General features: G+C 39.1%; 1 protein-coding gene across 5 annotated transcripts in view; it reads right to left on the bottom strand.

The window, feature by feature from the left end:
* The window catches only part of PPP1R12A (protein phosphatase 1 regulatory subunit 12A), a 90,653-nt gene that overhangs the window by 46,968 nt on the left and 28,924 nt on the right, over positions 1-14,761 (bottom strand). For all 5 annotated transcript variants that reach the window (XM_063446963.1, XM_063446966.1, XM_063446962.1 and 2 more), the window contains exons 2-3: positions 6,195-6,325; positions 4,195-4,313 (exon numbers count right to left, since the gene is read on the bottom strand). In XM_063446963.1, coding sequence (XP_063303033.1) covers positions 4,195-4,313; positions 6,195-6,325 — 250 coding nt within the window. The remainder of the gene's footprint in view (positions 1-4,194; positions 4,314-6,194; positions 6,326-14,761) is intronic.

The raw sequence follows: 14,761 nt of genomic DNA, 5'->3' as shown, positions 1-14,761 counted from the left end.
GAGTGCAGTGTGTGCAGTGTGCGTGTATGAGTGCAGTGTGTGCAGTGTGCGTGTGTATGAGTGCAGTGTGTGCAGTGTGCGTGTGTATGAGTGCAGTGTGTGTATGTATGAGTGCAGTGTGTGTGTGTGTATGTGTGTATGAGTGCAGTGTGTGTGTGTGTATGTGTGTATGAGTGCAGTGTGTGTGTGTGTATGTGTGTATGAGTGCAGTGTGTGTGTGTGTATGTGTGTATGAGTGCAGTGTGTGTGTGTATGAGTGCAGTGTGTGTGTGTATGAGTGCAGTGTGTGTGTGTATGAGTGCAGTGTGTGTGTGTATGAGTGCAGTGTGTGTGTGTATGAGTGCAGTGTGTGTGTGTATGAGTGCAGTGTGTGTGAGTATGAGTGCAGTGTGTGTGAGTATGAGTGCAGTGTGTGTGAGTATGAGTGCAGTGTGTGTGAGTATGAGTGCAGTGTGTGTGAGTATGAGTGCAGTGTGTGTGAGTATGAGTGCAGTGTGTGTGAGTATGAGTGCAGTGTGTGTGAGTATGAGTGCAGTGTGTGTGAGTATGAGTGCAGTGTGTGTGAGTATGAGTGCAGTGTGTGTGAGTATGAGTGCAGTGTGTGAGTATATATTATTGAATATTTATTTCCAGTGTGTGTATATAATGAGTGCAGTGTGTGTGAGTGCAGTGTGTGTATATAATGAGTGCAGTGTGTGTGAGTGCAGTGTGTGTGAGTGCAGTGTGTGTGAGTGCAGTGTGTGTGAGTGCAGTGTGTGTGAGTGCAGTGTGTGTGAGTGCAGTGTGTGTGAGTGCAGTGTGTGTGAGTGCAGTGTGTGTGAGTGCAGTGTGTGTGAGTGCAGTGTGTGTGAGTGCAGTGTGTGTGAGTGCAGTGTGTGTGAGTGCAGTGTGTGTGAGTGCAGTGTGTGTGAGTGCAGTGTGTGTGAGTGCAGTGTGTGTGAGTGCAGTGTGTGTGAGTGCAGTGTGTGTGAGTGCAGTGTGTGTGAGTGCAGTGTGTGTGAGTGCAGTGTGTGTGAGTGCAGTGTGTGTGAGTGCAGTGTGTGTATATGAATGAAGTGTGAGTGTGTGATGCAGTGTGTGTTTGTGTATGTGTTGGTGGGGGTGGGCATTTGATATGTTATTAATTATTATTAATTATTATTATTTTTTATTATTATTATTTAATTATTATTATTATTATTTTTTTTAATTATCTTTTTTTTTCGTCCCCCCTCCCTGCTTGCTAGCTGGCCAGGGAGGGGGGCTCCTTCCCTGGTGGTCCAGTGTCATTGGTAGTTCAGTGGGGGGAAGGGGGGGCTGGCAGAGCTGTACTTTCCTTTCCTGCAGCTCCTGTCAGCTCTCTCCTCCTCCGCGCAGTCTGTGCAGCTCCCTCTGTCAGCTCCCAGTGTAAGTCTCGCGAGAGCCACGGCTCTCGCGAGACTTACACTGGGAGCTGACCAAGGTGCTGAACGGACGGCGCGGAGGAGGAGAGAGCTGACAGGAGCTGCAGGAAAGGTAAGTACAGCTCTGCCAGCCCCCCCTTCCCCCCACTGAACTACCAATGACACTGGACCACCAGAGAAGGAGCCCCCCTCCCTGGCCAGCTAGCAAGCAGGGAGGGGGGACGAAAAAAAAAAGATAATTAAAAAAAATAATAATAATAATAATAGTGCTGAAAAACTCGGCTTATACTCGAGTATATACGGTACATAAAAGGAGACAGACATGCCCAGTAACATTACATGGAATTCAGTATTATAATGTCCCCCACACCCCCATTTTAAAACTTGGTTCCTTATTTGCAAAATATCCACCATACAAAAGTTTAGTCAGTTCTAAGACCTTACCTACCATGTTAATTTTTTTATTTTGAATAGCAGAGATCTAATAGAGGATTGTGTATTTGTTAATGATGCTCCTTTACCGGGTTTAAAAAGCTTACGTAAATCATTTCAAACCAGGTATAAAACTTTAAAGTACACCTATAGTCCTGAAATAAAAAAAAAAAAAAAAAAAAAAGGTCAGGACCGTATGTTCCCTTCTATAGCTGCCCACCCAACTTTGCTGCTAAAAACAAAGTTAACTAATAAATACTTACCTGGTCTCCAACGTCGAGACTCCGCTGCAGCTGCCCCCTCTGCCTTCAAAAACGACAGCAAGCCTGATTATGTCTTCTATGACCACCGCCAAGCCAAATTCTTCTCACAAAAGCATTGGGACAAGATATGCATGAACAGCTAAACACCCTGCAGCACTGAGCTGCATTCGATTGCAGTATCGAGGCTACAAAACTGCATTATTTTGCATTGCAGGGCCACTGCACCCAAACCGCTTCATTGAGATGAAGTGGTCTGAGTGACTTTAGTGGCCCTTTAACATTTTTACAGCATTATATGGGTGTTGTGTAAAGTCTTAACATTTGTACACAACATGACTTCTTGTTTTCTGGTTTTTGTTGTCTTTTTCATGGGAACGGCTTGTTTATTGCATCATATCCTCTTCCACCCACACACCAGAACATTTGAAGTTTGGTCAGGTGTGCAAGATGACCAAATATGACAAAACATCAGCTGCATAGACAGTCGGATTAATTACACACACTGGCAATAATTATCTGAAATCTAGACCCGATCAACTCGGAATTTAGTTGGAGAGATATAAATGACACACCAAGGAAATCCCAATGTAACATTCTGGCTAAAGGCAGACTTAAATGAAGCTGGTAACATGTCCCTTTTAAAGGAATACCCCAAGAGCCATATTTTTTTCAAAACTTGCACTTAGAAAGTACGTATCAAGGAAAATGAAAAATGAGAAGCGTGAGAAAGTCTAAGTGTGCATACTGCTTGTAAGGATGAAGGTATATTCTTGGTTGCAATTTGCTTTTTATATATCTATTTACTAGCAATGAGAGGATGCAAATCATAATTGTTGCCACTATGCATTTGAATAGATCACAATACTTATAATTGAATGTAGATGTTTCTTACAAGACGTACTGCCAATAAAATTATACCCTTATAGTTTAATATAATTTCAACCTGACTGCACAGATGCTTACAATTTAAATACTATAGTCAATCAATAGTCAATATTAATTATAAATTCATTATAAAATGGTGTGTCACCAACCCTCCTTATGAAATCGAGCAGACAGAACAAAATATTGGTCATACAAGAACACTGTAGCTTGGTGATGTCAGAGGTCTGACAAACATCAGGAAGCAGCTCTGAAACAGCCTGTATTGCTTGTACAGATAGATTGGGGGGGGGGGGGGGGAGCATGTTTTTTTTACACCAAAACTGCTTAATTAAGCTAAAGTTGTTCAGGTGACTATACTGTCCCTTTAACTCACCCACCATGTACACTTTAGGAATGATTGCCAGCCTGTAGAGGAACGGCTTTTTCTCAGTCAGTAACGGATTTAATGTCTGCAAGCATGTTGAAAATGTCTGCCAACACCGTTTCCAAACCGTAAAGGATGTTTTAATGGGTGATACCATTCCAACAATCATGAATGAGTGAAGAGACTACCGTTTAAAAAAATTTAAAATTTGTGTTAGGAATACAAAGACGGGTGTGGTTCCTCCTCCACCATCAGTCAATGGGGGAACCGAATACACATGCCTGGCAAGTGCCGCATGCACATTAGACCTTTCACATAGGAATGCATTGACTCAATGCTTTCCTGAGTGGGTTTTAGCTGATGCTGGATGTCCTGCAAAGCGTAAGCACGTCCAGCATAGTTTCACGAAACCAAGCAAAAACAAAATATGACCAGTCATTGTAGTTATATACTACACTACATCTTCCAAGTTATTTTTTGTGTATTACAATAGTATGAAACTTATAACCCTTTCGCAAAAAATTGGGTGGTCATTTCTGCAATGTTGGCGTATAAAGAAATGACCATAAAAATGCACCGGTACAAAAGGAAAAAATATATATATATTGTTTTTAAACAAATTCCCTTTAAAGTGATCATATATCAAGCTTTGATATAAATGGTAACACGGCAAAGGCCATATGCTGAGAAATTACCAAGTGCAATTTTCAAATTATATCTTTCATTTTGATTGCATGCCAAAATATTATATTCCCCATATTAATCATTTTGTGATAAAAAGGACTGCTTATTGTTAACACAACTTTATCCAGAAAAAGTGAGCGAGCATAACTGCATCTGCATTTTAATTATAAATGTCTGACATTACCTTGACGATTAATTTCATTCTTAAGGAGTTCTTGCATTGGCTCTTCTTCAGCAATGTCCAGTGGAGTGTCTCCTTCACTATTTACTGCACCTACATTAGCTCCTCGACTTATTAAATACCTAACGGGAAATGGAATTGCAAAAAAAAAATGATGAAAGAGTAAAGGCAAACCAAGTTAGTCTTTAATTCTCAATATATTTTTACAGAGAAATAATTAAAAACTGAGCACATTTAAATTTATACAAATTCATAGAAAGGGAACATCAAAATAAGACTAAATACCTCAAATACGAATGTAATGTGTGCTACATGTGCTGAAAACCACAAATACAGCAATTATAATTCACAACCGAATGGACAGTAGAAGTGGTCTTAAATGGTAGTAGAATGGATAGATTCCTCACACGTGAGAAAGAACGTTTGAGGGACACGCAACTGTCAAAACACCAAAATAATCACGGTTTAGCAGATATAACCCAAATGAAAACATGCACACATTTAATTATGCATTATTTACACTAGGGGTGGGGGTCAATCTGAAAACAGCTTTCAGAAGCTGCACATCTCTTGTCTGAAGACTTTGCAAGTCCATCACAGACTTTCTTTTGGTTGTCCAATTGCAGCTCAATGAAATGCAGGTGTTTTGGGCAACTGACTGCCTCTTTAGTTTAGCTCCACAAAGCTAAACTACCCGGAAGCAAAAGGATCGGTTTTCTGGCTAACCTTATTACACCCTCCTGGATTTCAATTTATAAAAGTGCCAATTTCTATTAAAACCTGCACTCTTGGTAACACACACTTCATACATAAAGTATTTCTGCAAGTTGGAGTACCTTAGGGTTCTGAAGTGTTCCTTTAATCAATAAGGAACTTCTAATTCAGGTGTTTGTCGGGGGTTACCTAAAAAACCCTGTCCAACGGGGCCTTGTAGTATAAGCGGTTGAGCACCACTCAGTTTATTCACAACTCTGTTCAGCTTTGTGAATAAGGATGTGATCTTTCAAACCTACAATCATTTAAGAATACAATAAAAAGGTGAAAGGAAGGTAGGGCTTGTGGGATGCACATATTGCACACGTTGGATATATCTTGGATGGTGAGAGAGGAAGTACAATTCCTCATGTGATGTCATTGATCCAAGGGGTAGACTTATAGTAGCATGACTTTTTATAAAGTGCTGTAGAGAAGTGATCTATTCCATACGACAGATATATAAAGTATACTTTTCTAAAGAAATTGGTTTATCTGCAAGGTGAACCAAAGTGAAAGCATGCAGAAGCAAAGAAGATAAGAATGCCTTTGCAATGCAAAAACGATGGTCCAATATGTACACACGTGGGTTTGTTTCAATTTAGTCAATATAAATTCAGTTCCTCTTACTTTACGTCACTATTACTTTAGTACATTGTGCACAGTCCGGTTAAATGTAATAAGGGGAATTCAAACCGCATAACCACTACAGATCATTTCCAAACAGCTTGACATTTAACTGGGAGTCCTGCATCTCCCAGATGTCACTAAAGTTAGCTATATTTGTAAAGAGGAGCTGGACGGCATATGCCTGGGGAATCCAGGAAAGTGTCAAACCATTGAACTGTAGTGGTTATGGTGCTTAGAGAGTGTCTTTGAAATCTGGCTGCATTATGGTCAAAAAGCACACAGAATAAATTGTAAGCTCATTTGAACAAGGTACTCATCAAACTATTGTTCCTGAAACATTTTGTAATTGTCTGATATATTATTAAATTTCCCTCTTTATAATATTGCAAAGCATTGCAAAATACATTGGCACTATATAAATATGATAAACAAGACCTACATACATTCACTCACTGTATTTTAAGAAAATATGTATTTATTAAACGACTGTCTGCAAAGCCAAAATAATGTAAACATAAGACAAAAAAAAAAAATCCAACATTTATATTTAACATTTGTAAACCAATATCAAAAACTTATTTGAAGCAAATAGTTAAAAACCAAAAACCAAAAGCACTCACTCGGCTATGTCAAGATATCCACAAGAAGACGCAGCGTGCAGTGGTATCCAGCCTTCATTATCTGGTTGATTAATACTAGCTCCATTCTCCACCAGAAATTTGACCATATCCAGGTTATCATCAATGCAGGCCTGTAATTAAAGAAGACATTTATTTTTAAAAGAGAGCGCAAGTTTAAAGTTCCAGAACACTGAGCCATGCTGTAAAACATTTTACCAAGAAATAAATGAATAACAAAAAGGATACATTTGATAGCCTCTTGATATCATTGCTTAGTTTCAGAAACAGTCAGTGAGAGAGTTTCAAGGAGTTCATACTGCACAACTCCTGCAATATGCCAGTCATGCGTTACAGAAGAATACTAAACAGTCCAGAAAAAAAAAAAAGGGGGGGGGGGGGGAAGAATCCAGACCATTTCCATCACAGCACCAAACAGAACAACTCTAACACAACATTCGAAATGCCAACATTTTCTTATTTCAAGAGGTGAAAAGGGAGTAATCCGTAAATTAACAGATTATGGATGGTACACAAAGAATAGCACATATTCCGGCATCCTGAAATCATACCGCCGCAACACAGTTATTAACACTTGAAATCCATGCGAAGCTAAGGCATGCCTCTTCTCACAAGACACCATCACGATGCCTTTTGAGAAGTGGCATGCCTTGGGCACTCATTGCTGGGACATTGAGATTTACAGGTAGGTGCAGATGCATCATGCCTCACCAGGACTAGCAGTACAGTAGCAGGTTTTTTTCACTTACCTGATACCAGCTTAGATGTCCCTCGGCGCTGGTTTGGGCTTTTCCTCCACGGACATCTTTTGATGGGGGCATTAGGAAAGCTTTGGCTCATCATGCTGGACATCCTCATGCAAAGCGTGAAGGCCTCCAGCGTCATTTCACGGAGTCAAACTTTGTAAGCAGCAACTAGAGGCTGTCTTAACACTGCAATGTAAACATTACAGTTTCTCTAAAACTGCACTGGTTTTACTTTGCAGAGTTGAAGGCACAAGAACGCTGCGCCCGACCACTTCAATGAGATGAAGTGGTCTGGTTACCTACACTGTCCCTTTAAATTGACACTTCAAGCACTAAAAAATGTTAATGCATTTCAGGCAAGTTAAAGGAACACACTAATCACAATACAATATGGTTGTGGCCTCATTAACATGCTATATTTTTCATGCTCAAATAAACAAATAAAAAAAAAAATAAAAAAAAAAAAAGTCTTGCAGTCTGCCTCCAAGCCACACTTAAGATAAAGAAATACTTCCTTATCAAATTTATGTACACAACTCAGCCACAAACAGCAGTGAGTGATCTGAACTACAAAGCAACTAGCAATAGAAGGAGAAGACACCCAAGGAGACATACAGAAAGGAAATCACTACCTCTTTGTAATTTACCTGACTATCGGCAGTCACGTTATGAAAAAAAGCAACTCACTCCGTGTTTAGGGTCTGAGCTGTAAGCAAGCTGTATTGGTGACTGGAGTGTCCCTTTAACCTGCCTGAACCTGTAATAGCAAAGAACCACTGTTGATATGCAGCAAATGCCTCAGGGCTGAACAATTCACATAACCAGGAATTGCCAAAATACTTAATCTGGAAAAATCCCTCATGTTTTTAAATTAAAAGTTTGGCTAATCCGAATAAGCATTAATGCCACAATTTAGTGAATAAACAACAAAAGTGTAGATTGGGCTAACATACAATACAAGGAATGCATTTCAGTATATAATGCACTTTATACAAACATCACATTTATACAGAAAAACGTGTCTACAAACAGACCGTGCTTCCCATTTAAATTATATCCAGTTAATTAAATATGTTTCACTGTGTTTACTTTTACCTTTTCAGTGTTTGTGCTCCAACTAGGCAAACTGCGTCATCTAAAAATGACACTTTTATATGCATTATACTTTTCAAAAAGGAATTCACGCAAGCAACATGCTAGTAGAATAAAGCATTGCCAAGTGAAATAAAAATGTATGCAGCACTTGGCACACAGGAGTAGAAGTCTAAACGTATTTGACCAAATTTGGTCAGCTAATTGTGCCTTATTTGGCAGTAATCAGCTTGAATAGTTCAAACATTCTTTCACTAGTCATTAAGTGGTTTGCTAGTGTGGGCTTCTTTGCAGTAAACAAATGGGATGTTCTAGTTATTAAAGCAGATGCTCAAGGATGAAATTAGTAATGGTACAATGTGCAACCCACATAGCTTCTGATAATTTCAGAAACATGCATTCTGCAAATGAATGTTCATAGAAAATAGACACCATTTTTAACATTAAAGGAACACTATAGTCAGCTAAATTACTTTAGCTAAATAAAAGCAGTTTTAGTGTATAGATCATTCCCCTGCAATTTAACTGCTCAATTCACTGTCATTTAGGAGTTAAAGGGACACTATAGTCACCTGAACAACTTTAGCTTAATGAAGCAGTTTTGGTGTATAGAACATGCCCCTGCAGCCTCACTGCTCAATCCTCTGCCATTTAGGAGTTAAATCCCTTTGTTTATGAACACTAGTCACACCTCCCTGCATTTGACTTGCACAGCCTTCCATAAACACTTCCTGTAAAGAGAGCCCTATTTAGGCTCTCTTTATTGCAAGTTCTGTTTAACCCCTTAAGGACACATGACATGTCTGACACGTCATGATTCCATTTTATTCCAGAAGTTTGGTCCTTAAGGGGTTAATTAAGATTTTCTTATCCCCTGCTATGTTAATAGCTTGCTAGGCCCTACAAGAGCCTCCTGTATGTGATTAAAGTTCAACTTAGAGATTATTTAAGGTAAATTACATCTGTTTGAAAGTCAAACCAGTTTTTTTTTTCAATGCAGGCTCTGTCAATCACAGCCAGGGGAGGTGTGGCTAGGGCTGCATAAACAGAAACAAAGTGATTTAACTCCTAAATGACAGTGAAATTGCAGGGGAATGATCTATAAACAAAACTGCTTTATTTAGCTAAAGTAATTTAGGTACTATAGTGTTCCTTTAAATCACTTTGTTTCTGTTTATGCAGCCCTAGCCACACCTCCCCTGGCTATGATTAACAGAGCCTGCATGAAAAAAAAAATTGGTTTCACTTTCAAACAGATGTAATTTACCTTAAATAATTGTATCTCAATCTCTATTGAACTTTAATTACTTACAGGAGGCTCTTGCAGGGTGTAGCAAGCTATTAACACAGCAGGGGATAAGAAAATCTTAATTAAACAGAACTTGCAATAAAGAAAGCCTAAATACGGCTCTCTTTACAGGAAGTGTTTATGGAAGGCTGTGCAAGTCACATGCAAGGAGGTGTGACTAGGGTTCATAAACAACGGGATTTAACTTCTAAATGGCAGAGGACTGAGCAGTGAGGCTGCAGGGGCATGTTCTATACACCAAAATGGCTTCATTAAGCTAAAGTTGTTCAGATGACTATAGTGTCCCTAGGTAAAACGATGCATGCATACTATACAAGTTTATATCCCATGTCGAAGTCCAGGCATACATAAAATTTAAATGAACACCACAGGAGCAATGACAACTAAAGCACGCTATTGTAGTTATGATAACTGGGTACATTGGCGCCCCGCATGGTAAGAAGTCCGTTTCAAAGGTGTCACTTTTACCTGGGTACACTGGGACAGCCGAAATCACATAGGAAAGGTGTTTTTATTCACCTTTTCCCCCTCGCCGTGCCAGTCTTGCTGCAGCTGACCCCACCTGCATGGTGGAGATCAATTATGATCTAATCCATTCCCATAGGGAAGCTTTGGGAGGCTATTGCGCTTGTGTGACAAAACACCACACTGCGCCAATCAGCATCTCCTCAGACATGCATTGACTCAATGCTTCTGTATGGGGAATGCTAGTGACGAATGCCTATTAGATGCACAGCAGTGTTACATCATAGGCAGTACTGTTTTAAGATTGTGTACTTTGGCTTCACCACAGTTTTGTGAGATCCCAAGAATTTACACATTACTACGATGACCAAAGTGCAACATGACCTGGTACACGAATACATACTCATGTCAAAAAAAAAAAGGTATGGTTACTACAATATTTCAGCTGCAATTGTAGGAATTAGTTCAGTACAGAAGCTTCCAGTTAACTACAGCATACAGAATGATTTCATTGAATAAATGTAAAGGTCTATTAAATATTAATTTCTACAACATTTAATCAGAAAACTATACATGACACCAGCTTCGAAGTCTTCTAAATGTGTCACTTGCAAACAACATTCTTGCAAAAAGAGATTAAAATGCATTGCAGAAAACTGAACCTGTGCAAACCATGCATATATTACATAAAAACCAAAAAAGGTTTTGTACAATCAAAATGTACCCATGAATGTTTCAAAAGTCATAACCTTCCCATATAAAATGCCACAAAAGGAATTCCATTAGCAGTCTTTCAGCTGGTATATTAGCTACTGTTGAGCAGTCCTCAGTAAAGAAAACAGTTAAAGACAGCTGGATGAATGACATCACTGTATTGAGGCATTACAAATTTAGCTCTGACTATACATGGTTTTGGGCATCCCCATGACCAAACTGGAATAGAGACTTGGGGGGAGGGAGGGGAGAGTGTTGGCAAACTGTAAAAGTGAAACATACTTGTCCTTTTAAACCTTTCCAGGATATGCTTCGGGAAAGAAAGATAAACCTTCCAAACAAAAAACAATGGCATTTGTGTATGCACAGAAGTACCTGTGCTGTAAAGCCATGTAGAATTCATTTGCACACAATTACTTTAAAATGCTAGTTAATTATAGGGTAGAAGAAACTGCATCTAAGAATGGAGGAGTTCTAAGATTCCAGTGATTTATAGAACAGCTCTGATTTACCAGATTTGTTGCCATGGATATTTCAAACAGTATCAATTACCCAAGGTGTATAATATTTTGCATATTCACAACATACAAATTTATGCCACATGTCATATAATGTTAAAATGAAGCTTAAAGTGACAAACCACACATTTATGTCGCTAGCATGCATCTAATAGATCACCATAAAAAAGCAAAAGCACGTGGGGTATACTAAAACTTACAATTTTAAAAACTTTCAATAAGATTAGGGCAGCTCTACAACATATCGACTGGCATAAACTCCTTAGTGAAAAAAACACTGAAGACTGGGAAAATATTTGAAGGGCTATTAAGGGATACTATTCAGGATTTCATTGAGAAGAACTGTGTTATTAGCAATAATCAGCATTGTATTATGAAACATAGGTCATGTCAAACTAGCCTAATTGCATTCTTCGAAGAAGTAAGAAGAAGTATAGATCAAGGTGTTGCAGTGGATGTGATCTACTTGGATTTTGCCAAGGCATTTGATACGGTTCCTCACAATAGGTTAGTCTTCAAACTAAAAGAAATTGGTCTAGATTAATATTCTTGGGTAGAACATTGGCTTAAGGATAGCGTGCAATGTCGCGTTGTCATTAATGGTACATTTTCAGGCTGGACAAAAGTTGTAAGTGGTGTCCCTCAGGGTTCTGTTTTGGAACCGCTTCTATTTAACATATTCAATAGGCATTGAAATCAATGTTTCAGTGTTTGCAGATGACAAAACTTTATAAAGTGATAAAATGTGAGCAGGATATTGCTTTGCTGCAGAGGGATTTAGATAGATTGGGGGACTGGGCACTAACATGTCAGATGAAAATTAATGTAGAGAAAGCAAAGTTATGCATTTTGGCGTCAAGAATGCACAAGCAACTTACACCCTAAATGTTTGTGAATTAGGGGTAACCACACACGAGAAGGATTTGGGACTTGTTAAAGACAACAAAATACGCAACAGTATGCAATGTCAATCTGCAGTTGCCAAGGCCAGTAAGGTTTTGTCATATATAAATAGGGGCATAAATTCTTTGGATGAAAATAAAATTTTGCCTCTTTTTATAAATCGCTGGTAAGACCACACCTTGAATATTCTGTGCAGTTTTTGGCACCTGTTCTAAAGATGGATATCATGGCACTAGAAAAAGTGCAGAGACGAGCTACAAAATTGATAAAAGGAATGGAGCATTTTAGTTATGAAGAAAGGTTAAAAAATTTAAATCTCTTTAGTTTGGAAAAACAGCGCCTCAGAGGGGATATGATAACATTATAGAAATATATTCGGGGCCAGTACAAACCATTATCTGGAAATCTACTCATAAACAGGGCTATACATAGGACACGAGGTCACACATTTAGGCTGGAAGAAAGGAGATTTCATCTAAGACAAATAAAGTTTTTTTTTTACAGTAAGAGCAATAAGGATATGGAATTTTCTGCCGGAAGAGGTGGTTTTATCAGAATCCATACAGATGTTTAAACAGCAATTGGATAAATACTTTAAAAAACATAACATGCAGGGATATAATTTCTAATTAGTGGCTTAATAGCTGCTTGATCCAAAGAGATATCGGACTGCTTTTTTGGGTCAATAGGGAATTTTCTTCTAGTTTGTTGCAAAATTGAAAGTGTGTTAGACTGGGTTTTTGGCCTTCTTTTGGACCAACAGCAAAAACATATGTGAGGAAGGCTGAACTTGATGGACACAGGTCTCTTTTCAGCTATGTAACCATGCACAATGAGAAATTCCAGGTTATGTTTACATGGTGCTAAAAGCACATTCTGTACACAGAAACCATAGACTGATGCACATTAAAAACTCACATCATAGCAACTCCCACAAATTATCCACTGCCAAAAGAAAAAGGTGCAATACATAATGCATTAAACGACCACTCTACACTCCAAAAACACTTCAGCAGGCTTTATGGGTGAGGAGTATCCTATATTAATCCCAGTTTCTATGAGAAATCACTTGAAATTACTTGAGCGTGCCTGCTTCCTCCCAAACAGACCTTAGACCACATGTGCGCACGCACCATTGTGTGTGCACACATGAGAACCAATTCAGAGGAAGCCTCTGTCTGGTTATTTCCCAGTGAAGAGACTGATTGGGGGGAGGGGAAGGAGGGCTTGTTAAAGTTGCAGTTCATAAGATCTGCAGCAATTTAAAGCTCTTTAAATTATACCCCCAATAAATACATGCATGATAAATTGGGTGTATGTCTCCTAAATGTTTCTTTTTTTTTTTAAATAATTTTTTGCCTATTTGGGCAGTTCCTTTAATATATTAGCAAAAAATGCACGTTGGAATGACCCTTCAAGTATCTGAACGTGGCCTGTCCGTGTTCCCTTAATCAAACATTATCAGGATTTTTCACTAAATGAGGCTTCAAATAGAAGAGCAGAATAGCATAAGCGGAAATAAATCTCGGCTATACTTACAGTTCGACAGTTTTGGTCTTAAGGGACACTTTAGGCACCCAGACTACTTCCATTCTTTAAAGTGTTCTAGGTGTTGTGTCCCTGTCCCCTTATCCCTGCAATGTAAAACAATGCAATATGATAGAAACTGCAATGTTTATATTGCAAGGTTAAGATTGTCTCTAGTGGCAATCTACCAGACAGCCACTAGAGGCACTTCCTGCTATTTGACAGAGTGTTTAAAGTATTTAACCAATTCATGGCTGGATGAGGAGGCAGAGGGACACTTGAGTGTTAGGAATACAGTTTTGCATTCCTAACACTGTAGTGATGCTTTAAATATGAAATTTATTTTGAATTTTTACTGTACTAGTGAATAACATGTAAGTTTATTCACGGATATATTAACTGGTGTGAAGTTGTGAACAGTGCAGAGAAGGGAAATATAAAACACTCTTGAATGTGCAGTATATCTGTGTTTAGGGTCACTATTTCTCTACAACACCTGTTACTCAATTGACTGGCATATATATCCTCACCCCTCCCCCCCACCCCTTTTGTAATAAACTGCAAAAACTACCTGCAAGGGTTAACTCCTACTCCAGTGGTGGTCTACCATACAGCCACTAAACGGACTGTCCAGCGTCACCGGAATACCTATAGGAAAGCATTAAATAATGCTTTCCTATGGGGAAATCTTAATGTAAGCGATCGTGGTCATTGCCGCGCATGAGTATTAGCACCCCCCCCCCCCCCCCCCCCCCGGCAGGCATTGGCAGGGGAGGAGTAAAGGCGAACCAAAGCCAGTGGCAAGGGACATCGGCCCTGAACCCAAGTAAGGGACTTTTTACCCTTTCTGCACCATGGGGGGGAGGGGGGGGGGGGGAGGAAGAGGGGGAAGCTATAGAGCCAGGAAAACTAGTTTGTTTTCCTGGCACTATAGTTTCCCTTTTATTTATTTTTTTCATGAGATGCTCTGTCTTTTAAATTTATATCGAAGGAACACTATCGCTTTTATATGGGATTCCCATGTCACGTAATCAAGTTTTACTCTGTCAGTGCAGCGGAAGCGCCTCTAGTGGATGTAAGTATGGCTCTTAACCCTGTACATATGTAAAACCGCAATGAAATGAAAAAACACTGCAGGGTCAAGAGGACAGGGACGCTGTACTCAGACCACTTCATTGAGATCTGGGTGACTAAAGTGTTCCTTTAAAATTTAGCCAACAACATTACAATCCAGATGAGACAAGGCAAAGTACAAATTAGAAACATTGTTTAATT

The sequence above is a fragment of the Pelobates fuscus genome, chromosome 3 (genome assembly GCF_036172605.1).
Source record: "Pelobates fuscus isolate aPelFus1 chromosome 3, aPelFus1.pri, whole genome shotgun sequence".
NCBI classification, from domain to species: domain Eukaryota; kingdom Metazoa; phylum Chordata; class Amphibia; order Anura; family Pelobatidae; genus Pelobates; species Pelobates fuscus.
Note: the sequence above shows the minus strand (reverse complement) of the source record. Positions and strands in the feature narration are given on the sequence as shown.